The 26812-nt window shown below is 54.5% G+C and overlaps 1 protein-coding gene and 1 long non-coding RNA gene across 11 annotated transcripts in view; both read left to right on the top strand.

Moving 5' to 3' along the window:
* Window positions 1-26812, top strand: part of ATP11A (ATPase phospholipid transporting 11A) — a 117828-nt gene that overhangs the window by 36484 nt on the left and 54532 nt on the right. For all 10 annotated transcript variants that reach the window (XR_010936937.1, XM_067713394.1, XM_067713396.1 and 7 more), the window contains exons 2-4: window positions 20383-20505; window positions 25555-25644; window positions 26424-26504. Coding sequence is in view for 9 of the 10 variants with exons in the window: in XM_067713394.1 (XP_067569495.1) it covers window positions 20383-20505; window positions 25555-25644; window positions 26424-26504 (294 nt within the window). In the remaining variant the exon portion in view is untranslated. The remainder of the gene's footprint in view (window positions 1-20382; window positions 20506-25554; window positions 25645-26423; window positions 26505-26812) is intronic.
* LOC137211172 (uncharacterized) lies at window positions 17326-17830 on the top strand. The gene is made up of 3 exons (XR_010936933.1): window positions 17326-17543; window positions 17619-17690; window positions 17781-17830. It is a non-coding gene; the product is annotated as an uncharacterized lncRNA (long non-coding RNA).

Genomic DNA, 26812 nt, shown 5'->3' with positions numbered 1-26812 from the left:
CCGTGTGCCACAACTACTGAGCCTGCACTCTGGAGCCCACGAGCCACAACTACTGAGCCCACGAGCCACAACTACTGAAGTCCACGTGCCTAGAGCCCGTGCTCCGCAACAAGAGAAGCCACCGCAATGAGAAGCCCGTGCACCGCGACGAAGAGTAGCCCCCGCTCACCACAACTAGAGAAAGCCCGCGTGCAGCAACGAAGACCCAACGCAGCCAAAAATAAATAAATAAAATAAATTTATAAAAAAAAAGAATTGCAAGCCATTGAGAATCTATTATGGCCACTAGGTAAGAACAGGCAAAGGAGACGCACGAAGTCAGAAAGAAAGAGGGAAATACAGACGTGCTTTGGGGGAAATACTGAACCTAGATAGTAATCAAAGAAAGCGGGAACGTTGGCTTCTGGGAAGGTGGGCGCTTTGCTTGGAAGGGAGAAGGGAGAAGGGACACTGAGGCTGGCGGGGGTCGGGGGAGGCAGCGCAGGTGGCACCGGCCCCCAGCCGTGCTGTTGGGAGCAGTCCGGCCTCCGTCAGCCCCTCGCGAACGTCTCAGTGCTGCCTCTTCTCTGCCGCTGACATCCTGTGGACCAGGCTCTCTCGGGGGGGATGCTGAGAGGCTTGGAGCTTGGACTGGCACGGAGACGGAGGCTGTCTGTCTGGCAGGGCCGACCCCTGACCTCTTCATGGTTACGTGTGAGCAGTTCTCCCCTTTGTAACCAAGAGGACTGTTGTCACAGTTATTTATCAGCGGCAGCCAGCACTTGTAGAGCAGTGGAGTCTGTGTTAAGGCATTTCTGGGTCTTACTCTCCACAACAGTCCACGAGGTGGAGCGGCGTTGTGTTCCATTTGCTGATGGGAATCGAGGCACAGAAAGAAGAAGGTTGCCCTTGTGACACGGCTGGTGAGTTTCAGAGAAGGCCTGGGGCTGGGGTCCAGCCCTTTACTGTGACGGACACTTCTTGTGTGTTTGGTCGTGTACACATGGACGTGCATAGGTGTGCAGATCTTAAAAATAATCACGTGGCCAGTTTGTCAGTCTTTTTATGCCCGCTGGGGGGCCACGTGCTTTAAGGGACCATTTCTCTTCCCGCAGCACAGTCATTCTTACCTTAGGAACTTAAGGTGTGTTACCTTTCCTGGGGCATTGAACTTGGAGCCTGGTGTCTGTTGATGTCATGCAGGGTCTGTCTCCTTCCAAAGGAATTCTGTGCTCGTGGAATGGATGGCAGCTGGGGGTCAGGGCCCCCTGCACGCTGGCAGCGTGGCTGGTACGGGCCTTTCTCTGCCAGGATAGTCAGGTGTAGGGTGGGCTGTGAAGGGGAGTTTTGTTGGTTTTTATGCCACCTCGCCATAAAAATGCACAGCATTTGCACTGTGTTATGGGAGAGTTTGGGATTGATTTCTCTGGGGTCCCTGCAGACTCTTGACTGTCTGTGATGTTGTGGAAGAGCCAGTGCCCCGCACCCTGGCCTCAGACTGCACGGGTTTCCTGGGGAAGAGGTCCGGAAGAGGGTTATGTGTGGACCTAGAGTCCAGATGTGCAGGGCGTGTTTGCCCTGCGGGCGGTCTTGGTTTCTCTTTCAGCTTCGTTCGGTCCACGGCGTTGCCCGAGTGCCTGCCCTGCCTGGAGAGTGCCGCTCCGTGGCGGTCACGGGGGCCCTCGTGCCTCCGTTCCGGCGAGTCAGGCGGTCCATGTGTAAAAACAGGGGCGGCTTTGTCGGATGTGAGGGCGCAGAGAGAGGCGGGGGGAGGGTGCCGGTGGGCGTGATGGGCTGTTTGTGCGGCGCCCGCGGGGAAAGGGCGTCTCTGAGCACAGACCTGGGTCGTTGGAGTGTGAGAACATCCCAGGCCGGGCCCACGGTCCAGGGCCTGGGTGGCCGCACCGTGCCGTTTGCAAAGCTGGGCAAGGGGGGTTCGGGGCGGAGCCCCTGTGCGTCGGGGGCAGAGCTGCAGCCCAGAACGTGGACGGTCCCTGCTGACTGGTTGTGCGTTTCTGTGTGAGAAAACTAATGAGGACTTTCAGTCAGAGACGTTCTGATCCTCCGAGCTTAACTGCCTTCTAAGTGGAGTACACCCCACGTTTCTACCAAACAAAGTGCGTACTGTAGTCTGACACCCGGAGGAGCTGCAGATGCCAGCAGTTACTTTGCATCGCAGACAACCGCGCTGGGCTCTCGCCATCCTGAAACTGCGGAAGAGAAGACGTGGGGTCGCCAGGCGACACCAGGGTTTCCGGGAACGCCTGGCGCAGCGCTCCCGGGACGGGGCTCCTCCTGGCTCCAGCGGCTGCACGCGGGGGCTCTCTGGGGGCGAGTCCTCCGGAGTGAATGGAGGAGGTGGAGAGACTGGGTGTTATTTACACCTGCTGCTGTAAGGGGATGGAGCGCGCGGGCGACCTACGCGTCCTGCTCGCGCACACGCGAAAAGCCCAGGCGCTGTCTGTTCGTTTTTCACCCGAGTCTTCTGACCGCAGTAGATCAGAACATCAGGACGAGGTGACTTCCCACGGCAGTCGTGGGAAGTCCGTTCTGGGCCTCAGATGGTCTATAAGATTCGGCAAAAACTGGTACTTGAACACCATCACCATTTTATCTTTTTCAAAATCACCTCGCTTTGTAGACACTTGTTTGGAGAAAGGAGATGAGAAGGAGCTGGCCTTGCAGTCAGCACAGTAAAGCCACAGCTTCACGCCGTCCACAGCTGGCGAACAGTATTGCGTATCAGGGAGCAGATCCCTTATTTGCAGCAGGACGCTCAGGAAGCTAGATTATTAGTGTAGGGGCAAAGGGAACCATGATCAGCGAATGGAACTTTCCACGCATCCTGCGTGGATTCAGAGGCAAAAGTGCTTTAGGAAAAATGGCTAATTTATTTGTGTGGCTGAAAGTTTTGAACCAAAGTTTGGAAAGTAAGTGGAGGATTGTGATTATGTGATCGTGCGAACACGTAGATTACGTGGTCTATCATCTGAAAGTCCTCAGAATATTTGTATATTTAATGCAGCAGTTCTCAGTGAGGGCGGGGGTGACTTTGCCACCCGAGGGGCACTTGGTGATGTCAGGAAGCAGTTTTGGTTGTCAGAGTTGGGGATGCTCCTGGCATCGAGTGGGCAGGGACGCTGCTGACACCGCACAGGATGGACCCCACGACAGAGGTCTCCTGCCCAAGGCTGACAATACCTGATTCAACGCTATGCTCTTAGCAGGAAAGTATCGTAGACTTTGAACTCATTTCTGATGTTTGTGGGGTCCTTTCTTCTACTGCTTTTGAATTAAAATGTGAATTGTACCAGTAGGATATGCGAGAGTATCCTACAGCAGTGAAAACAGAGATAAAAGTGTCAATGTGAAAAAACTGAATATCACGTTGAGCAAAGGACCACAGTGGTCACCTCTGGGCACGCGGAGAAGGAATGACACGGCGAGGGTCCAGCGGAGAGAGGAGGTGTGTTCTTCCTGGAGCGGCCAGAAAAAACTACCACTGCGCGGGGGCCGAAGACACAGGGCTCTGTCCTGTTACGCCCTGGAGGTTTCCATCCCAAATCCAGGTGTCCCGGGGCTGCATTCCCCCCGCGGGCTTCAGGGGAGGGTCCTTCTGGAGCGTCCCCTTCCTGCCTCTGGGGTTGCGGGGATCCTCTTTGTTCCTGGACTTGCAGGTGCATCACCCCTCTCTGTCTCCATCTCGCCCGCGTGTCTGTGTTCCTCCGAGAAGGACACCGGGCACTGCACTTAGGGCCCCTCATAATGCAGTGAGACCCCGTTCCCACATAAGGTCACACCCTAAAGCCCCGGGAGTAAGGGCTTGAATATGTCGTTCTGGGGGACACAGCCCAGCCCATGACAGATTGCAGGGTTTCAGTTTTCTTACGTTAGATGGCGGTTCATGGACGTTTATCGCATCCTCTGTGTTGTAACCTTTTATCGTACACGTTTTCAAACATATACACCATTAGAAATAACAGCGTAATGAACCCCATCTCACTCAGCTTCAACCATAACTGAGTTACGATCCATCTTGTTTCCTCCTTACCCTGCAACAGCTCCTTTTTCCCTGCTAGTGTCCAAACCCAGCACTTGAGCCAGGTCACTTCACCCTACATATTTCACATGGTCTGTAACTGACGAGAACATTTTTTAAACGTAGGTGTTGCCCCGTCATCACACCGCATCAAACCAATAGCAGTTCTTGACTAGTATCTACTCTTCGGTCCACGTTCAGATTTCCCGATTGCCCCCAAATGTATGTCCGTATTTCTTGTTTCTCACAAACGACAGCAAACCATAAACACTGTCACGTCCTCGATCTCTCGGTACGTCCAGAGGTCCTTCCTCACCAGCCTGTTGCATGGACACAGCTGGGTGATATTCCCTTGTGAGTCAACCAGCCCGTTCATGGACACTGGTTGCTAGTCTCCTATTACAGTAACGCCGCAGTTACTAGCCTTGCGAATCGATAGTATTTTTGCAAGGATGTCTTTGGGATAGACTTTTAGAAGTGGGATTCCTGAGGCAGAAGGAAATGCCTCTTATTCACAGTTTTGCATTTTCACCTGCAGTGACAATGATACTTGTTCTCCACCCACCTCACCTGCGCAGTGTTGTCAGACTGGGGTTTTCTCTGTGGGGATCTCGTGTGTGTCTCCAGCTTTTGGGGTGGTGGTGGAGAGGTACGGGGATCACCAAGATGCATGGGCCTGGGGGGGGGGATTCAGAATGGACCAGCTGTCATCATTTTAGCTTCAAGAAGCATTGATCAAGCCCCAGGCTTCCTACACTTCTGTCCTGTCGGCAGGGCTGGCAACCCTCTGTTAAGGCCTTGATGGTAAATATTTCGGGCTGCAAGGCCACGTGGTCTGTCCACGCCAATCTGTCCTGCGGTGCGAGTGCAGCTGTGACAGCCATAACGAACGAGGGCCACTGCCTGACAGTAAGACTTTATTACAGATGGCGGTGTTCTGCTTTCCTCCAGTTGTCACGTCGTGAGGAATTATTTTTCTTTTGATTTTTTCATCCATTTGAAAATGTAAAACCTGTACCACAGCTGGGGGCCGTAGTTTGCCAACCCTGGAGGTCGCTGCATCCCAGCTCCCTCTGCCCAGCCTGGCCTCAGACCTTCCAGACTCTTCCCCAGCTTGGACCAGCCTCGTCTTCATCACGAGGGACGGGTTTTCTCCTTTTCCTCCGAGTCCTACACGGGTTGTCCCCGCCGGCACTGACAGGTCGGCAGCTCCCTAGCGGCCCGTGGGGTATCTCCTCGTCCCTCTGGCCTCGGGCTCCCGTATGTAATAGGGACACGAGGCCCCTGCCCTTCGGGACTGTTGCAAAAGCTAGAATTTAAAGTTTCCGGAAGCTGCTCTTTGTGTTCTAGATTTCGGTCTGAGCTTTTCAAGGTGGGCTGCCAGTGGACATGTTGATCCCACAGCGGACACGCAGCCCTTCACCAAGCGTCGGCGGGTGACCGGGACGTTCCTTGCTTTACATTAGTTTATGGTGACAGAGGCGCTGGCTCGTCTTCCTGGCCTGTTTCTCAGCGTCTTTGTGAGCAAGGGAGATAGCATCTTTCAGCGTTGTCATAAAGTTCGGGTGTGACAATGCACATGACTGAGCTGGTGGCTGGGATGCGTGTTGCAAACGTGTGGTGTGATCGTTATAATTCATACCTGTGAATACCCCACATGTAACTCGTGAGACCCCAGCACTCTCTCCGAGTCTCCATGTCCACCGTGGGGGGTCGTCCAGTAGAGTTAAAGCCCCAGTTTGACTACACTGAGGTGGAATGCTCTTATTTATTCACTTGGAAAATAATTTCTGGGTACCCACCGTGTGCCAGGCTCCCTGCCTCTCAGCTCCTCTGTGCTCTGTGCCTTTTTTATTTTAAGTGGAAGGGATTGAAAACGTACAGACACTAGAAAAGCTGCAGCTCCCACCTTCCAGGTGGCCGAGCTGCCTACCGTCACAGAAGGTGCTGGTCGTCAATAATAGCACCCCAGGGACGCGTGGTTAGAGCGGTGTAAACACCTCTGAGAACCCTAATCTTGACTTAGTTTTATTATGATAATACTTATACCTTGACATCACGTTACGCTTACGCCATAGAACCCAACCCAAAATGCAAATTAAATACAATGTACCCCATAAAACAGGAGGTGGGGCTGACCCTCTGCCGTGGCCGCAGCCTGAGCCACCAGCACGTCGTGGGTTAGCAGACACGCTGTCTGCGTTCTCTGCTGGGCCCCTCATTCGGGGCCTGTGCCAGCGGCGCACAGAGGCGATTTGGGTCAGGTCAGCAGCGCTGCAGCTGCGGGAGGTGCTTCCCTGGAGGTGGCGGTGAGGGAGCTCTGGAGTCCGCCCGGGAACTCTGGGTGCTCTGGGCCAAGCCTTCGACCTGCATGGCTCTTAGCACCTCAGGACTTGTCCACCAGGGGCACATGGAGGGTGCTCTCACCGGAGTCCTGCTCGTCCCTCCTCCTCTGAGGGACGGACCTCCTGCCCTTCTCACATGTGTGTGTGTCAGTGACCTGGTTCAGCAGTCTGTGACCTGCCATGTATCTGTCATCTTTGCTGAGTAACAAATTACCCCAACCTTAAAACAGGTCTGGTTATCACCTCAGTTTCTGGACCAGGAATCCTGGTGCAGGTGAGCTGGGCCCTGTGACTCCAGGCCTCTCCTCCTGGCCTCACTGAGGGCGGTCACCTCCAGGTCACCAGGTGCCCGTGCTGGCCTGGGTCCTCACGGCTGCTGCCCCCTGGCTTCTCCCTGGGGCGGCTCACACGGGACACCCCCAAATCGACTCTTGTCAAGTACCGAGTTCTTCGAGAGCTCATCCAGAAGTTTCTGTCATGGAACAGGGGAAGGGGTGACAGTCTGAGGACCTCTGCCGGACTGTGGCCCATTCCTGGGTCTAGTTGTTGGAAGACGGGGATTTTCAAGCATGTGGAGGACACGGGCCAAGGCTAAGAACCGGGTATTTCTGGACTCTGACTCCGCGGTTATGTTAACAGTTCACTGAACTCGCACGCCAGTAAAATTTCCCCGACATCGAGCTCAGCTCAGCCAGTTGACCTTCATTTACTGATGGAAAAATCAGAGATGGACATTCTTTATCTTCTGTTTGCTTGTCAGAGATGCTTCGAAGATTATCTGGAGCATTTTGGAGCCTGTCTTGGAAGCTTTTCTTTTGTTTTATCTGTTTTTTTATAGAGTGATTTCATTTTTTTAAAAATAAATTTATTTATTTATTTTTGGCTGCATTGGGTCTTCGTTGCTGCACACGGGCTTTCTCTAGCTGCGGTGAGCGGGGGCTACTCTTCGTCGCGGTGCACGGGCTTCCCATTGTGGTGGCTTCTCTTGTTGCAGAGCACGGGCTCTAGGCATGCAGGCTTCAGTAGTTGTGGCACACGGGCTCAGTTGTTCCATGGCATGTGGGATCTTCCTGGATCAGGGATCAAACCCGTGTCCCCTGCATTGGCAGACAGATTCTCAACCACTCTGCCACCAAGGAAGCCCTAGAGCGACTTCATTTTGTTCTGGTTTTGCCAAGCAGGCAGAATGACATCGATTCTGAAATCTCGAATTCTTACTCAAACTAACGACGTGTCAATTGAAAAAAGACCTTGTGTAGTTTTTCTCCTAGAAAACCATAGTAACCGACTTGGTAACCAGTTATGCGTTTTTCACGTGAGTTGCTTTTTGCTTAAAAAAAATGCACACGGTGGAAAACAGAACCTTGTAGATGGATCCGCGCCACTAATCCCCGTCCCCTTGTCTGGTAGGAGGCCCTCTGCCCACATGCCTCAGGACAGCTCCGCTTGGGATTAGGGGAGAGGAACAGGAAGGTTTCGCGGTGTTGGCCGCAGCGCGTGGGCTGCGCTTCCTGTCCCTCAGCCTCTGCGCACGCCGTCCAGAGATGGGAACAAAAGTCGCCTCTCTTATTTTTTTCTCATTATCTGGAACTCACGAGAGTGCGATCATGCTGGTTGCCCTGTGCAGGTCCTGGGTTTCCTGGGGTCAAGGCCCACGAGGCCAGCAGGCTCAGAACCACACAGACAGTTCACACGGGCACTAAGGGCACGTTCGCAGCTGGACGGGCGCCTCCTTCCACTCAGACTTGAGTTCCCGGACGCCGAGCCGGGTCTGTCTAAGATGGTAATGACGGCCACAGCGCTGCCCATAATACCTATTGCTTTGATAGGAATTGGACAAAACCAAGCTGAGCTTTAAAGTACTGTGGCTGAGAAAGGATGGTAGTTTTTTCTGTAGTACGTGCTTTATTTGTCGAGTCCACAAGCCTTTTCAGCAGTTACTGGTGCTGGGATGGTGCCATGCATCGTACACATTGGACAAATACCGCCTCATCCGCGGGCCGTGGCCCCCAGGCCAGACGTCGTGGCGTGTTCTGCCCGTGCTCTTACAAAGCCTTGAAACTCCTTGGCTCAGCCAGTGGTCCCGAGCTGTCCCTGCCGCCCCACGGCTGCCCGAGGAGGGGCTGCCCAGCCACGGGACACGCCCATCTCGCCCCCTTGGTTACCTGCCCAGCCCTGCGGGTGCTCGTGTTTCCTGTTTATTTGTTTATTGATTTGGTTGCGTCGCGTCTTAGTCGCAGCGGGAGGCATCTTGTTCCCCGACCAGGGGTCGACACTGGGCCCCCTGCACTGGGAGCGCGGAGGCTTAACCACTGCACCGCCAGGGCAGTCCCCAGCTGCCTGTGCTTCTGACCCTGACAGAAGGTAGAAAACAACATTAAATATGATCCTTGCTGTTGCGGGGCTTTCATCTACTCAAGATCGTGATAGCCAACACTTATGAAAGGTTTTTACTCTCCCCTAATTATTTATCCAGCCAAGCTTGACTACTTGGAATCTTATTTCAGCTCCTGGCCCTGACAGGCGGGACAGCACACCTGGTCCTGACAGCGCAGCCCGGGGACACGGGTGGGGAATCAGACTCCGGGGTTTTGCCCTGGACCTGCTGCTTTGGGCTAATCAGTTCCTCTTACTGGAACTTTATCGTTCCTTCGTCTGTCAGATTATGTGGTGGGGTCTTCAGATCAGTAAATCAATCAGCCATCACATTTGTATCACCTAGGAACGGAAGTCAGGTAACATCTCCTTTAAAAATATCAACGTGTACAAAGTTTTGCAGAAAGATGGGTAAGTCTGACTGCATCACAGTGTTAAAACTCTACGCGAAAGACTATAAAAGTTAAAAGAGAAGTGACCACAGGGAGGAGGTGTGCAGCGCTTCAGTGTCTGTCACCTGTAACAGGCTTCTGTGAATCTGTGAGAAAAAGAAAACCCAGGAGAGAAAAGTGGATAAATGACGCAGAGCTCACTGCTCACGAGGGTCCCAGCGCGGCAGCCGGGAAGGCAGCGAGCTCTTTCCTCAGACAGTCAGCTCGGCCGCGTGGATACGCCCGTGACAGCTGGCGGGGGGGGGGACCCGGGGGTCAGACCTGCTGGGGTGTACGTTCAGAACGCGTCGGCTCCCCCAAAATGTGCCTGCCTGTGGTTTACTGTCCGGCCTCCTCTTCCAGAGCGACCCCCAGAGAGGCTCATGCCCACACGAGGATGTCTGTCTCGGCGTGAAACATCTGGGGGAAAACCTCTCGGGTGCATGGGTCACTTGTAAGTTCCTTCTCTGGGGTTTGCAGTGGGTTAAAAGGATGGGCCCAGTCTGTGTCTATCCCTATAGGTAAGCCGTTGTCTCAGAGTCACCGTTACAGCCCCGTTCCCATGACCCTGGGTGAAACAGCGGGTTGGAGGGGATTAGCACGCATGCTGCCGTTGTGAGACACATCTGGGGACTCACGACTGCAGCAGGTCGTGTGCGTGGCTCGTGGCTGGATTAACGTGGACCCTGCGTGTGACCTCACCTTTGGGACGCCCCCAGAGTTCACCATCCATCAGATGTGCCTCGTGGGGAGGGGGCGGGGCTGAAGGGGGAAATTGGGGGCTGCAGCTCTGTCCATGAGGTGTTAGCTCTCAAAGGTCCCGAGTCAGACATCACAAGTGTTCATATCTGCCAGCTCTGGATGGTGGAGGCCTGGGCGTTCCCATCACGCTCCTTCTGCTTCTTGTCATTAAAGACAAAAGATGTTTGACCCCAGAATTCAAATGCGGGGAAAGCCCCGGAGCATTTTCCTGTTTCCGTCTCTTTGTGGATTTGAAGGTCCCGGCAGAGGGGGTGGTCACCGCACCCCTCCTCCTTGGGACTTGCCTCTTGCATTGAGGTTTCTCACTGCCTGCCCGTCCTGCTCTAGTTTCTAACAATGAATGAGTCGTGTGTGGGGAACAGGGCAGCACCTCTGAGGCTCCGTGCAGCCCAGCTGTGGGGCGCCAGCCTTGCTGTGTTTCCCTCCATCCCCCTCCCCCCTGCAGCCACCCCATGTGGCCCTGCCCGCCTGGCCTGCTCCTGTTTCCGGGGATCTGTGATGTAACAGCTCCCTCCGCCAGGACAGTCGTTTCTGGTTCTGTGTGACTCACCAGACCTGATTAAAACAAATCCCGGTACATTTCAAAACATCAGCTGTGGGCTTCCCTGGTGGCACAGTGGTTAAGAATCCACCTGCCAATGCAGGGGACACAGGTTTGAGCCCTGGTCCGGGAAGATCCCACATGCCGCGGAGCAACTAAGCCTGTGTGCCGCAACTACTGAGCCTGTGTGCCGCAACTACTGAGCCCACGTGCCACAACTACTGAGCCCACGGGCCACAACTACTGAAGCCCACGCACCTAGAGCCCGTGCTCTGCAGCAACAAGCCACTGCAATGAGAAGCCCCCGCACCGCAATGAAGAGTAGCCCCCACTTGCTGCAACTGGAGAAAGCCTGCGAGCAGCAACGAAGACCCAACGCAGCCAAAAATAAATAAATAAATATTTTTTTTAAAAAAACAAACAGAAACGTCAGCTGTTACGTAAATTGTGGGGAGAGTTTATGTTGTTTTCATCAGAACCTTACCAGGACTGGTTGCCACTGTGGAAAGTCATGTAGCCTGTAGTATCTCTGCTCGTGGTGTCAGAGCCCAGTGAAGCAAGAGTGTTGTGTCTGGTTGTGCCTGACACAGACCCAGGGTGTCTGTCTGGTTGAGGCCGTGCAGCCCTGGTGACATCACTCCTGAAGTTTCAGGTGGAGCCGTGTCTGTGTCGTACGGGCTGAGATGCGTGTGTGGTTTTCCTAACTTGTGTTCCTTCCATCTTCCCTTTAGAATCAGAGGCTTCCAGTGGTTTGTACGAGTTATTAGGGTTAGTTGGGGCTGTTCCTAGGAATTTCATAGCAAGGGGACGGTAAGAGGGGTTTACTAACAGGAGGGGACCCTGGGTCTGACGGGGTGAGAAGCGCTCCAGGGATGGGCAGGGCGGGACGCAGGGAGACTCTGCCCCGGACGGTGCCGGACCCCGGTGGGCTTGCTCTCAGCCCCTCCTGCCACCTGGCTGCCCCAGACGGGGTCTCCGGGCAGCTTGTTGACGGGGATGCTGGCTGCGAAGTCCAGCACGGGGATAGGCAGTGAAGGAGGGGCCCCAGAAGCTCTGGGACACCCGGTGCTCCCCTAGGCTGTATAATCTGTCATCCTTATTCTGGGGGTGGGGCTGTCTGTATTTCATTTTCAATGAAAAGAATCAATAAACAGTCTATAATAGGAATAGAAAAGTTTTGTTTGAGCCGAATTGAGCCCAGGAGACACCGATTCAAGAAGGACTGACTGGAGGCTCAGAAAGGCAGAGCCGGCAAAGTTACCCAAGTTGTTTGCCAAGAAGCAGGATTGGAGCTGCAAGCAGTGGGACGGGTTGGGATCTGGAATGGTTGCTTAGTTACACGGGAGACCCTGGGACCCTAGGGTTGCAGCTGGCAGGTGTCGCCTGTCCTCCCTGCTACCAGTTGCCTGGCGCACCTTGGGCCTGTGGCGCAGGTGGTGTGAAGGCCCTCACCTCCGGCGCGTCCTGGCCTTCGGCTCCCTGTTCTGGAAGCTTCTTCCTCAGGCCCTCCACCTTGTGCTGCAGGCCTTGGGCCCACCCCGCCCCTGGAAAAGACCTGCCTGGCTGGCGCCCAGCCTCCATCTAACTATTCCTTCCTCTGAGAGTGTTTGGTGACACAGTGAAGATGAAGGAATGGCCTCAAGAGTGGACAAGGAAATACCGGCATTTCTTGAGTGGGCTTCACACACAGGGAGAAACACTCAGTTATGTTTTCACGTCTGGGGAGTGAGTCACGATGGTGAGACCATTCATGTTGAGCACCTGTCGGGAAGTGGGCGGGAGCGGTGCAGGTGTGACGGGTCACGCGGAGGCCTGCGCCTTGAGCCAGGGGAGGGGCCAGACCTTTTGACCCCCTCGGAGGAGGGTCACAGTGGGCTTCCCTGGGGAGGGGCGGAACGGTGGGCGAGCTGGGCCGTCAGGAGGGGGGCTCCCGGTCACGGGGGGCGCCACGTGCAGACAACACGGCAGCCGGCCTGCTCTCCCCTCCCGCTTCTGCCCCCGCCAGCCCGGCCCAGGTCTCGGGACTTGTTGGTGGCCCCCGGTGGTCACCTTCCCGGGCCTGACACACAGACCACTGCGGGGTTGGCCTCAGCCTCGGGCTCCCAGGCCGGTATCTCCCCCGAAATAGACTCTTCGCTTCGGGGTTTCGGAGATTCGCGCGGGTTTCAGGCAGCCCGTTTCCAGGCCGAGGCCAGCCAGCTGAGCCACGTTTCTGAAGCGGCTCCGTGGATGTCGTTATCCAATTAGTCGGTATTGTCACCACGCAGTTTGCCGTAATTCCTGACTCAGCCCTGCGGGTCCTTCATTAGATATATATTCAATATTTAGAAAATATGCCTCCAGTGCGGCGGAAGGTACATAATTTCGGCTGTGAAAAGCCCCCGTGTACACCAACACGTTTCTGTGTGGGAAGTGGGTGAGCTTAGTTTTCTGGCTAATTCGTCTCTGGAAGGGGACAGTCTTTCCTGGGAAGTAAATATAGAAATCACGTGGTCCTCCTGCCGGCCTCCTGGTGACAGCTTTTCTAGTGCCGTATGAAGCACTGCGGTTGGATCCTTGATCATTTGAGCATCTCTCTCAGGCTAACTGGTTCCCACCCACCATCCTCGTGCTGTAGTTTCTGCTGGCCCGCGTGCGTGGCTAGTTCTTCTTCGCATTGTCCGTGTTCTGGCGTCTTTATCCATGTTTCTTTCTGCAGAGGCTACTGCAGTTGCACTGAAATGTGAACAGCCGGGGACGCACCAGGATGTACACCTGTTGTAAAGAGGGGCTGTTCCGTGGGGGGGACGTCGGGGAGGAGCCAACAGCCTCGGTGAGGTTAGCAGGTTGGGGGCAGATGCAGAAATTGGACGGGTCCCTGACAGGTGCCCAGCCCGCCCCTCTGCCTCCTCGGAACCTGGGCCTCTGTTCCCTTTTCTGTCCCTTCTTCATAAATGCCCCCTGCCGGCACCAACATCCCCCCAGCACGGGGACCGTCTGGCCTGTGACCCCGTCACCCTCCTGACGCTCCAGGGGACACGGGGTCGCTGTGCTGTGCTCTGGACCGTGGGAGCCCTCGCTGCTGGCTCACAGGGCAGTACTTATCTGGTCAGCGACTCAGGAATCCCTGCCCTTCTCGCTGGGGGAGGAGCTGACAGGCTGGGTCCCCTCTGGCCCGGGCCGGGGAACTGGGCTCACATCTAAGACCTGCGGGTGAGGTTCTTTCTCCGACGCTGTAAACCTCGTCTCCCTTCCCCGGGCTCTCTCGTTTCACCGCCTGGTCACTCACTTGGCCCAGCTCGCCCGCACCTCCACACTGACTGCATCAGCTCAGCCTGGAGTCGTTGCTTCTCGTCGATAGGCTGGTTCCCTGACTTCTACGTGGGGAAGCCGTGCCCCCAGCACGGAGACTGCCCCCTGAACAGGCAGGGACGTGATCCGTCCTCCCTGTGTCCTCCCAGCCCCTCCACAGGCAGCATGCGGGGGACCCACCCGGGCCTGCTTTCCAGGGGAGCCGGGCCTCTGTGGCCTCCATGGGACAGGTGGTGGCAGGTAACCTGCCTGCGCGAGCTGAGCTGCAACCTGCTCCCCCGTAGGGAGGTCTGAGCCCCTGCACCCACCCCCAACCCACGACCAGAGACGAGGCTGCATCTCTGCACAGGCCCTGATGATGTGCGTCGTGAGGGGGTCATGGCGGGAAACTGGACGGAAACCCACCTTTGATCGCTGCTGCCTTTTTTCACGTTGAAGTCGCAGGAACGATTGTATCTGCTTCATCTGCAGCCTCGTCTGGAAACTTATTTTTGTCAAAAACGTCACTGTTGTTTTTGCTCCCGTGCGTTTCACGAGGGGGTCAGTGGTGGCCAGTGCTCTGTCCTGTCCAGCCCAGTCCCGGCCTCCCGCCCGGGCGCCCCAAGCACAGGACTCTTTATCTGCTGCTGTGAGCTATCGAATTAGGAGAGCCCAGAGCGGGCCAAAAGTCGTCTGTGGTTAGAGTTTTTATTTTAGGTTTGGTTCTGGACCCAGTAAGTTATGGTTTAGGTCAGCCGGCGTCTTCATTTTCCAGATGGTCAGTGTTTCCCAATGAAGTGGACCATCGCTGGTGCTTCTGTGATCCAAACAATTTTGTGTTGGGAAATATGTCCACGGCAGGAAAATGCCACTGGGAGCCGTGCCGAGGCCCGGATCTGTCTGGGAAGGAAGGGCCTGTCGTTCCCATCGAGTGAGGTCCGTGGGGAGGGGCTCCGGCAGAGGCCAAGGGCACTGGTCCAGTGACAGGAGAAAGGGTGCACACCTGGGCTCCTGCCTCACCGCGGGAAGTCCAGACTCTGCTTGCTGGCCCTGGGAAGGCCGGTGATTCACGCAGAGAGCTCTGATCTGATCAGCAGTTAAACCCATGGGTTCCACTTACGGAGCATCACTTTAACCATTGCTCCCGAGTAAGGCTTGCAGGAGCAGGAGTGAGTGAAGGCTCCCTGGGTGCAGACAGACACCCGTGGGTGTGGGCAGGGGTGACAGAAGGGACCACATCACACACTCCGCATCACGGGGAAGCTGAAGTGCTGGGGAAACTGAGCCAGAAAAACGTCTCAAGTTTAGAAACACCTCAGTGCTGTATCATCTTCTTACCCGTCAAACAAGAAATGTTGCCTTTTAAAGCAATAAACAGACACCAGAACAAGGAATTGCTTTGTCATTGGATCCCTGTAAATTTGAAAAATGGTCGTTAGGGGACTTCCCTGGGGGCGCAGTGGTTGAGAATCCGACTGCCGATGCAGGGGACACGGTTCGAGCCCTGGTCCGGGAAGATCCCACATGCCGCGGAGCAACCAAGCCCATGTGCCACAACTACTGAGCCTGCACTCTAGAGCCCACGAGCCACAACTACTGAACCCACGTGCCACAACTACTGAAGCCCGTGTGCCCAGAACCCATACTCCGCAATAAGAGAAGCCACCGCAGTGAGAAGCCCGCGCACCGCAACGAAGAGTAGCCCCCGCTCGCCACAACTAGAGAAAGCCCGCGCGCAGCCACGAAGACCCAACGCAGCCAAAAATAAATAAATACAAAAAAAAAAGAAAGAAAGAAATGGTCGTTAGGTGGAACCACCTCTACAAAAATTGATCTGGTAATTCGAGGCTAGATTACATGTTTACTTTCCAGTCTGACATGTAACTCAGCTAATAGGTTCTGTTTGTTTCAGCTGAAATTCAAAACTCCCATTAGGTGACTAACGCTGGGTGAAATTGATTTCCGGCGTATTTTAGACTCTCTTCTGTCCTTGTGTGCTTTCTGACATTAACGCTCAGGCTACTGTGCCCCACATCCTAACAAGGCTGATGGCGAACTTGTTGAAGGCGCGGCCACTGCGTCTGACATGCCTGATGGCCCCGCGAGGCCCCTAGAAGTGGGGTGTTTCCTTGGCTCAGGCCCAGAGAGCGAGGGTGCACTGCTTGCCGTGTTCCTCCCATTTTACCCCAGATGTAATCTCTTCTTTTCCAGCTCCTCAGCTGTTGGGCGTTCTCCTTCGGAAACGCACCCAGCTCAGTTTTATCCATCAGGAAATGCTATCTGTTAAAAACCAAACCTTAAAGATGTTATTCGTTTTCCCTAAAATGGAGAGGATCCCTCATTCTGGTAAAACCCAAGCTTCACTGTGGTAAGAGGAGGGGGTGGATTTGTCTGGGAAGGAAGGGCCCATCTCAGCTTCAGAGACGTGAGGTTCGCTGCACTGACGCAGGGTGGGGTCTCAGCACGGATGCAGAAGCAAGTGACGGGCAATGCTCGGGACCCAGGAATTCATGGCGAGACCTAACCGACAGCTTTACTGAGGCAAAATTCATAGATCCTAAACCCCACCTGTTCAAGGAGTACAGTTCAGTGGAATTTAGTACCGAACCAAGTTATGGAACATCGCCATAATCTAATTTGATTGATTGATGGATGGATGGCCACACCGCGCGGCAGGCGGGATCTTAGTTCCCCGACCAGGGATTGAACCCGTGCCCCCCGTATTGGGAGTGCGGAGTCTTAACCACTGGACTCCAGGGAAGTCCCCATCGTAATCTAATTTTAAAACATTTTCATCGCCCCGAAGAAACCCGGTACCCAGGCAGCGGCTCCCCCAGCCCCTGGCGGCCACCACCACGCTTTCCGTCTCCGTGGATTTGGCTGTGCTGGACGCTTCACACAAACGTCATCCAGCGTTTGCTCCTTTGAGTCTGGCGCCTTCCGCCTGTGCAGGGTTTGATTTGCATCTCCTTGAGGGCCGTTGATTTTGAGCATCTTCCCATGTGATGTTGGCCATTGTAAATCTTTGGAGAAAGTCTAGTCAAATCTCCTTATTTGTCTTTTCATTATTGGTTGCGATGGCCTCTGTCTATCCCAGATACCGATCCCTCATTAGATATGATTTGCGAGTATTTTCTAGGGCAACCCTGGGGACCTTTCACGCATCCTCAGGGGCCACGCAGGCAAAGCCTTGACGTCTAGTTCACCTGCGTTTTGGTGGAACGTCTTGTGATTCCCCAGGAACGTGGAAATCTGTGGGGCCGGGTCTCACCCACCTTCCTGCCACCCCCGGGAGGGTGTCCGGCACAGTTTCTTGTGGCCGCCCGGGGTTCTGATGCAGGGGAGCTGCCTCCTGCCCGCCACCCCCAGGATCGGGCCGCTGGTCTCTAGCAGTTTCCCAGGACCCTTGTTCACGCACACACTGCTTTGTCTGCAGCCAGGGAAACCCTTCCTGCTGCCCCTCGGTCGAGCCCTTCGTGGAGTGCCCTTCTGCACCCCAAGTCTGTCTTGGAAGCCCCGTGGGCCTGCTGGCTGCGTGCTCTCTGAGCAGACAAGCAGCGGTGCCCTTCCAGCTCCTGGGAAGCTGGATGCTTCGTCTGTGGTCGACGTGGGGCCCAGGGAGGGCCCAGGGAGGGGCGGGCGGCACTTTGGGTTACCTCATCCTTCTGCGTTATAACCTGCAGGTGCTCCTCTGCACTCAGCCCGAGGTGGGGAACTTTCCCTTCATGTCCACAGAGCCCTGGGGGTGTAGCTGCCAACCTCAGGTGTACCTGCGACCTCAGGTGTACCCGGGGCCTAGGGTGTACCCAGAGCCTTAGGGTGTACCCGGGGCCTCAGGTGTACCCGGAGCCTTAGGGTGTACCCCGGGGCCTCAGGTGTACCCGGGGCCTCAGGTGTACCTGCAGTCTAAGGTGTACCCATGACCTTAGATGTACCCGGAGCCATAGGTGTACCCGGGGCCTTAGATGTACCTGGAGCCATAGGTGTACCGGGGGCCTAAGGTGTACCCGGGGCCTCAGGTGTACCCGGGGCCTAAGGTGTACCCGGAGCCTTAGGGTGTACCCGGGGCCTCAGGTGTAGCCGGGACCTCAGGTGTACCTGCAAAGCCACCTTCCACAGGTGACACGTGTTGGGGGCTGAGCCGTGTCGCCTTAGGGGCACATGCAGGCTCTGAAGCCCTGTCCCTGCTCCAGGGGGGCCTGGAGGTGGCAGCCGAAGGCATCACAGCAGGGAGGGTGGATTTCAGAGTCGAGGGGGCTGGTGTGGAGCGAAGGGGTGCAGGATGCTTAGGAGGTTCACCCTCCCCAGGTCACCCCGCTCCTGTCCTGACTCAGCTCCTCCCCCGCCCCAGAGGAGAGGCTCGGGCAGCACAGGAACGACGGCCCCTCCTGCCCTGCAGCTCTTAGTGAAGTGTCTCCTGCGCCCCCCGGGCCTTCCTGAAGCTGGAGGAAAGCTGGCCTCGCAGGTTCAGGGCCTCTTTCCATCGGAGGTTCAGCCTCTGTGCCCTGACGGTGGTCTCTTCTCGCCTGTGTGTGTGTCGGATCGAACAGGGCAGAAAGTCTGCTGAGGTCACTGCCCGGTTTAGGACACGCTGGTGGAGAGATGGGGAGTGGGTTTATTTCTGTTGGCAGTTTGTAAACAGCTCTGCCTTTGTAATTTGGACACGTTACCTGCCGTCTGGCTCAGCAGCAGGATGTAAACACCCTGAAGTCCCGAGACTTGCGAGGAGAGTTGACGGTGTCTCTGGGGAAGGTGGGACTCATTTTCCTCTTGCACGTCCGGGCGGAGGACCAGCTCTGGGGCAGGGTTTGCCTGGCCGCTTCTTGCTGCTGTCGTCTGCAGGGGACCCGACAGCCCACGCGGCTGCAGGGATGGAGCCCCGCCCCTGCGCTGTCACGCAGGGCTGAGTAGGACGAGGTTCATCCCCAAAGGAGCTGGTGTTGCGATGACGTGGCGAGTCCCTCGGAATATGTCGTGTTGGGTTTGTTTTCTGATCTCGTCCCACAGGCAGGTGTTGTACCCCGACCTGTACAGTTAGAACAGCGCCGAGCGGGCGAGCGGTATTTGAGGTGTTGAATGATTACGGTAAAGCCGGCCTGTGCCCAGGGTGTGAACTGGCCCTAATGAGCCTCCTTCTGCCGTGCCTCCCTGGGGACGGGGCTCCTGTGCCTGTGCCCGGCCGCCGCAGAGCCACTGTCTTCAGAGTTCAGGCGGAAGGTTTCCAGGATTTTCATGTTTGTGTTAAAGTTGGTGGCGCAGTGGTTGAGAGTCCGCCTGCAGGGGACACGGGTTCGTGCCCCGGTCCGGGAAGATCCCACATGCCGCGGAGCGGCTGGGCCCGTGAGCCATGGCCGCTGAGCCTGCGCGTCCGGAGCCTGTGCTCCGCAACGGGAGAGGCCACAACAGTGAGAGGCCCACGTGCCGCAAAAAAAAAAGTGAAGGTTCCCTGAAGCCACGAAGGCTGGACATGGTGCTGGATGGGACGGGCTGGGCCCCCGGAGCGTGGCCGTGTGTTTCCTTTCGTTGTCTCTGTTTGTTCTTGACAACGCTGAGCAAGGGGCTAGGACCCCGTGCTGGGGCTGCCTGTCTGTGGGGGGAGGTCCAGGGCCCCGTGCTGGGGCTGCCTGTCTGTGGGCGGGGGTCCAGGGCCCCGTGCTGGGGCTGCCTGTCTGTGGGGGGAGGTCCAGGGCTCTGTGCTGGGGCTGCCCGTCTGTGGGGGAGGTCTAGGGCCCCGTGCTGGGGCTGCCTGTCTGTAGGGGGAGGTACAGGACCCTGTGCTGGGGCTGCCTGTCTGTGGGGGGAGGTCCAGGGCCCCGTGCTGGGGCCGCCTGTCTGTGGGGGGAGGTCCAGGGCCCCGTGCTGGGGCCGCCTGTCTGTGGGGGGAGGTCCAGGGCCCCGTGCTGGGGCCGCCTGTCTGTGGGGGGAGATCTGGGGCCCCGTGCTGGGGCTGCCCGTCTGTGGGGGGAGGTCCAGGGCCCCATGCTGGGGCTGCCCGTCTGTAGGGGGGAGGTCCAGGGCCCCGTGCCGGGGCCGCTATGCGAGGCTTCATCTTAGTCTCTCGTCAGCAGCCATCATGTCTCAGGCACTGCAGTGCTGACTGCGTACAGTTGGTTGAGCGTCACTAGAAGGTTCTTCGGGTCGGAGGTGTTTCCTTAACGTCCGGTGCACAGCACTGTGAATAATGCAAAGATGAGTCAGACCCAGGTCTTCTCAGTTTCCAGGGAGGCTTATGGATGAGCTGCTGCAGTGTGTGAACCGTCCTTCTGCTCTGAACTCATAGCTTTACTTTCTTCTTGCGTTAAAGACCTTTCCCAAAAGTTCTGGGATTGTCGTCTTTTTTCCTGAAGGCTTAGGGTTTTGCTGTCACTTTCTGGCTTTGAATGGACCCGCGCTGTGGCCTTTCCACCGCCCACCAGCTTTGAAGCCCCCCTCGACTCCTGCTGGGGGTGCCGGTGGCCGCTCAGACCGCTCCCCTGAAGAGCTGGGCGGGGGTTTGAGCACTTACCCCGTGAGGGCCCAGCGGGTGGGCAGGGGTGGGGGGCCCGGCCTTGCAGGGGCGCCCAGCCCTCCCCAGGGCCCAGCACAGACCTGCATCCAAGCCCGCCCCAAGGCCCGCTCTGACCGCTCTTCCCCCCGCAGTGTGCTGGGGAGGAAGACTGTGTGGACAGCCGGACCGTGTACGTGGGCCACCGCGAGCCCCCACCGGGAGCTGAGGCCTACATCCCGCACAGGTGCCCGGACAACAGAATCGTCTCCTCCAAGGTAAGCATCAGCCTGCGAGCTCGCCGCACGGCCCTTGGCGCCTGGGCTCAGCACCCCTCCGGTTGCCCCCCGAACACTGTTGAGACTTGACGTCACAGCACATTCTCTTCACGTCCCTCTTACCTGTGTCACGTTTAAGCATCAGGTTTGAAGTCTAGGACGTTCAGGTCCTGCCGGCACCACGTATGAGCTGTTGGCCGCGCGCCACCATCGAGCCGCCCAGGCCAGGGTCTCCTCCTGCAAAACAGACGACGCAGGTGCCCCGGTGCCACCAGCTGGCGAGCGCGCACGCTGGGCGCGTGTCAGAGGCCGTCAGTTAGGAGCGGTGACGCAAAGAGGAGGACGCGCGTGTCACCGTTTACGGGGGCTTTGACCGTCTCTTGGCCTGGAGGTGGGGTTGCAGGACCGTCTTCACACCTCAGATTAACCGGTAGCTGGGTCTTGAGAATGGGGTCGCTGACTCTGGAAAACAGTAAACGGTGGCTTTGCAGGCTGCGGAGAACTTTCCACATGCCTGGGTGTCCTGGACACCCAGACCCACGTCACAGACCTACGTAATTCACACATCAGTGTGCTGCGTGTCCAGATACCTGCGGTGGACCCGCTTAATTCTGTCATGAGTTATCAAGAGTGTCCCGTGCTTGTTACAAATACTTGACAACTGAGGTTTTCTAAAGCAGTTTTAAAAAAAATTTTTTTTTAGTAGAAGTACAGTTGATTTGCAATGTTGTGTTGATTTCTGCCGTACAGCAAAGTGGCTCAGTTACACATATATATACATTCTTTTCCATATGGTTTATCCCGGGGTATTGAATATAGTTCCCTGTGCTCTATACTAGGACCTTGTTGTTCATCCACTCTATATGTAATAGTTTGCATCTACGAACCCCAAGCTCCCACTCCATCCCTCCCCCATCCCCCTTCCCCTTGGCAACCACAAGTCTGTTCTTTGTGTCTGTGAATCTGTTTCTGTTTCGTAGATAGGTTCATTTGTGTAAGGCAGTTTTCTTAATGGAATTATTTTATTTTAAAACTGCAATGTAAAATAATAACTTTAATCTCCAGAAATACAGCATGGGTAAGTCAGTTGCTCATAAACAAAATCACAGCCAAACAAAAGTAGTCCGTGGTTGCCCAGACATGACCAATGAAAGGAGGACCTCATATCCGGAAATAGGTCTTTCCAGTAGTGACATTTATAAGTTAGACAGTCTCGAATAGAGCTCACTGAAGATGCACTCTGTCAACCACTAGTGCCCCCAAAGGAACAAAATCTCAGGCGTTTTTCTTAGAAATCTGCTCGTGTGCAGTGCAGGCGCGTCGAGGAATGAGGACGTGCACTGAAGACACTCAGATACTGTGCACGTGTGGACTTGCAGGGACGACTTCGAGTCCCCACTCGATAGGCCTCGAGTCCCCACGCTGCCCCGCGTCTAGTCTGGGCAGGACGTTTGACAAAGCCGCCTCGGCTTCTGAGTCACATCCCGCACAGCTGGCTTCTCCCCCAGGGACGAAGCTTGGGCCCTGCTGTCCCAGCCCCGCTTCCTCCCAGGGACCTGGAAGGTTCTGTGCAGCCGCTCAAAGGAAACTTCAGAAACTCAGGGATCGGAGTAGCAAAGCCCCTCCTGACGCATCCGGTGGACTAGAGCCCGGGGCTGCGGGGCACTGCGTTTGTTATGAAGCCCCGTCCACGCTCTGGGGGAGATAATCGACAGCAGAGATTCCTAAATCCCATTTATGACCCCTTGCCATGATTCAAGTTTCGAGCCAATTTATCATTTTCAGGTTTTCCCTTCTAACATTCCCGCAGCCGGTGGCCAGCAAGACGTTGAGGGGCCCCGTGTCACCTCCCGGGGTCTGCAAGAGGCGCTGCCTTGCCTGGGGTGGCTTCTTCCTGTGTGCCCCGAGGCTCCTTGGGTTCTAACAGAGGAACCCACCTCCGGGGCGAGGGCGCTGTGAGGATGCAGGTCCTGGGCGCCTTTTCAAAACTGTTTCTTTTCGGGAAAGTTCCTTCACCCCACGCCCTGACAGAATGAAGTCAGCATCTGCCCCCGGAGCCAGATCAGGCTGTCACACAGGAGGCGTGGGTTTTGGTGAAAAGGCGACACGTCTCAGCTCTGAGGAGAGAGGGCACTTGCAGTATTGGTGGCTTAAAGTCAGTTCCGGGTAGATGATGGTGTGTCATTTCAAGGACAATTACAGACAACGTAACCTCGGTTGCTAATTGATCTCAGTACAGAGGAGACCCTCAGACGAGGGCCTAGAATCCAAGTCAGGAGCAGGGTGGACAGGCCGTGGACTTAGACCAGATGACGTGGACATCTGGACACAGGATCATTTTCATTTAAAAACAGCTCAGGATGTGGAAAATACAACTTAATTTGTAAAGCGTAAGTTTACAGACAGGTTCAGAGAATATGTTTCTGGTGATGTATATATGTTTTCTTGGGAAGAGAACATTCGTTTCTACCTTAAAAGAAAAGATGGTCCACAAAGATTTCGTAAGTGCACAGACGCACTTTAGTAATAAGTTTTATGACTTATTACTTAAGGAGCAGTAATACTACTACCAGCAGTAAAGTCGTAAGTCTGATTTTATTAAATCCAAGGTCGTGAAAGCACTTAGCATGTGAAAAGTTACACGAGGGCTGAAAATGCTCATCTGGCCTGATCTGAAGAAGTGCTGTTATTGGTGATCAGTGAGTTCTGTTTCCTTTTGGGGCAGAGCCTGGTAGAAATGACCCCAGCACAACCCCTTGGCTTCTGACCTCACGCCGAGCCCCCAACCCAAGGCCTGCTCTAGCACCAGATCCTGGACTCAGGGACAGTGGGGCTTCGTCAAGTTACAAAATTGTACCTTTGGGCACAAGACGCGTGTGGCTCCCATCTCTGCCCTCAGCATGCTATGGAATTAAATGTTCAGCTCAGGCTGTGCTGTCCCTCCACCCTGTACAGAAAGCTGAACTACTTGTGACCTTCCGGGTCGCCTTCCCTGGAGATCAGTGACCGTGCCCAGTGCGCTTTTAGGGCGCCCCGTGCGCACCTGTGAGGGATTCCCCCTCCAGGCACACAGTAGCCGCAGCCTCAGCGGTTTCCAGGTGCTCTGGTTTCACTCTCCGGGGCTGGCGAAGCAGGGTGGCGCCAGGCTGTCCTTGTCTCCCCGTCTCCATGTGACTAAAGGTCGACCAGGCGGGACGGCTTCTCTGCGTCTGAGCCGCCCTCCCCGTGAGTACAGGACACAGGTGACTCTCACGGAAGGAAGAGAGTGGTCAAATCCAGCTCAGCGCTGACGACACACGACCCCCAGGGCAGGTGCACACTTTGGGTGTGAAGTCTTTCATGGCGTGAAAGAAACACAAGGCTAGTAATTGTCCTGTGGCTTCAATGCTCCTCAAGTTGTCTGGTGGGAAAGAGATGCTCTGCCGACCTCAGACTCCTTAGCTCCCTCATAGCAAAAAAAAACCCCTTTGTTCCATGCCTGTGGCTCAATATCAAGGATTCCAGTATTAAGTTCTATTCTACTGATCAGGGACTTGACAGATGTAGGTCAGAGTGTTGCATTGTACCTTGTAATACAAAGTGTTACATTATATTGTGGCCCAAGTGTCTAAGCAGATATTTAGATCTTTAGAATTTAGCAGAGATCAAAAATGTGCCATTGGAGGACTTCCCTGGTGGCACAGTGGATAAGACTCCGTGCTCCCAATGCAGGGGCCTGGGTTCGATCCCTGGTCAGGGAACTAGATCCCACACTCATGTCTCAACTAAAGATTCGCACACCACAACTAAAGATTCGCACGCCGCAACTAAAGATTCGCACGCCACAACTAAGGAGCCAGGCAAGCCGCAACTAAGGAGCCCGCTTGCCACAACTAAGACCTGGTGCAACCACATAAATAAGTAAATAAATAAATACTTTTAAAAATGTGGTAATGGAATATTTTAAAAATGTACAATTGGCACACCATTATCCAATTGCCAACCCTTACATGTGTAATAAAATGCTTGTTTTATTTTATTTTATCCATACAGTACTGATGTATCAGTGCAGTCATGAATGTTTCGACTGTCTCATTGGGTTTTCACTCTTCTTACCATACATCATCAGGGATTTTGACCATATTACTAATAATCAGCAGTAATAACTTATGACAGTCATTTATTCTGTAAAATATGGAGATCACAAAACATGTCTGAGCTGCAGCATGGGTCTTCTGCACCTGATAGGAATAAAGTCATCATTTAAGTGGCTTTAAATTAAGTGGCTTTAAAGGTGCCTGTGGGTCTAGATGCAGGGAGATAACCAAGGTGCTTACTGGTCCAGATGAGAGAGATGGCGTGCAGAGCAGGCTCTCCCCCTTCAGGGGGCGATCTTCGTTAAAAGGCAAAACTGTCAAATGGAATTTTAAAAACAGCGTCCAAGCTCAGTGTTTACTGTAGGTTAATGACATACGGGACATTGTTGTTTTCAACACAAAGGTTAGGGAAGGTCTCCTTCTGAGGCAAAAACGAGACATTTGGCGAGTAAGTGGCCTGACTACCCTCCCTGTGTCCCTCTCCAGCCCCCTAGGTAAGGGGGAGGGGCTGGCCCAGGACACCTCCTCAGTAGCCAAGCTGGGTTAAGACCACCTGAAAATGGTGACTTCTGTTTCACGTTCTGTCCCCTCGTAGCCACGCTGTAACAAAACAGAGAGCTTACCAAAAATTACAGTCAAAGAAGAATGCTAACCATGTGTGTTTTGAGTTAACAATCAGAGGTTTACATCTTACGAGAGACATTTTAATAGTAAAACTATTCTTAAGCTACTTTGCCTTACCTTGAATTGTTGGAATTAGGTAGTTGACATGTGCTCCTCTTGGAGCACATGTTCTGTGTTAGTGTTCTTACAGCCAACAAGTTGATCACATGTCTGCAAACACTCTCAATTTTGTTTCTACAGCTAGACATTTTGTACTTTGAAATTCAGGACAGCTTATCACGTGGCAGAGTTACGCTACACAACGTAACATGGGATCAGAATGACTCCTTTCTGTTTCTCTTTTACACAGTACACATTCTGGAACTTCATACCCAAGAACTTATTTGAACAATTCAGAAGAATAGCCAACTTTTATTTTCTTATCATATTTCTGGTGCAGGTAAGTCTGGTCATCTTTTTCTGTCACCTCAAGTGTAAATATAAGTAAGTGGCATTTATTCTCAGGTGACTGGTTTGCTCCTCAGAAGGAGGAAGCACTTAACGCCCCTTTATCTGCAGCTGCTTCACTTGTTTTCTTCAAGGACAAGCATGTTGGGTCAGAGAGACCTGTTCACTAAAACATAGGCGTGAGCGCTGTGCATGTGAACTGGTCCTGGCCACTTTCCGTCCTCGTTCTCCAGTACTGACGGGAGAGCAGGATCTTCCTAATCTTTAGGGGGGATTCTCCTAAAAAAAAAAACATTAAGAGAAAGAGAGTTAAAAAAAAAAGAGAGTGAAAACCACAGTGAGGTATGGATTAGGGAACAGGTCAGATGTGCTTTAAGAACAGCAACCTAACTTGTTTCAATCATACAAAATACCGTTGAAGGACTTTTAAAATTTCCCCGACAGTGATTTATGCAACTAATGTAATTAAAGTGTGGCACCAGGAGCAGAGGGGTGAATTGAAATAAAACGTGCACTGGAGTCAGCTGGTGTCTTTGCCACTGCCGACGTGGCTTCCTAAGCACAGCCCGTAATTAAGGAGAACTGCCCTCAGTTTTATAGTAAAAATTCATATCTAATTTATCTCCAGGGGTGGGATGAAGTGGGGTAATAGTAAAGCGAGTTAAAACGAGTCAAAGCAAACGTCGGCAGGTGTTACAGGGCCAGCCAGTCCGTCTAAAGCCCCTAAGAAGTGTTTCTGAAAATGACGCAACGGTTCTCTTCTCACTGCAGCTGATTATTGATACGCCCACGAGTCCAGTGACGAGCGGCCTGCCGCTGCTCTTCGTCATCACTGTCACAGCTGTCAAGCAGGTGAGCCTTACAGGCAGAAGGGACGAAGGTCCTATAGAATCTCTGCTATAGGACATCGCCTTTCATCCAAAGCAGAGTTCCCCGCCTTGTTTCAGCTGGTTCGTAGGAAACTTAGCTGACTTCTCGAAATTCACTTTTGTGACTGGTTTAGATAGAGTCTTGAGTCAAGAGATGCTTGAGTTAAAAGAAGAGAGATTGTGTAATTTAGTGCTAGTTTGTCGCCCCGAGCGTTTGAAGAGGACACGGTCGTTCTCACGTGGAATCACCCGGAGACACAGCACCTGAGTTGCCTCGCCCGCTGTGTCCCC

Source organism: Pseudorca crassidens, chromosome 18, assembly GCF_039906515.1.
Source record: "Pseudorca crassidens isolate mPseCra1 chromosome 18, mPseCra1.hap1, whole genome shotgun sequence".
NCBI lineage: Eukaryota > Metazoa > Chordata > Mammalia > Artiodactyla > Delphinidae > Pseudorca > Pseudorca crassidens.
Note: the sequence above shows the minus strand (reverse complement) of the source record. Positions and strands in the feature narration are given on the sequence as shown.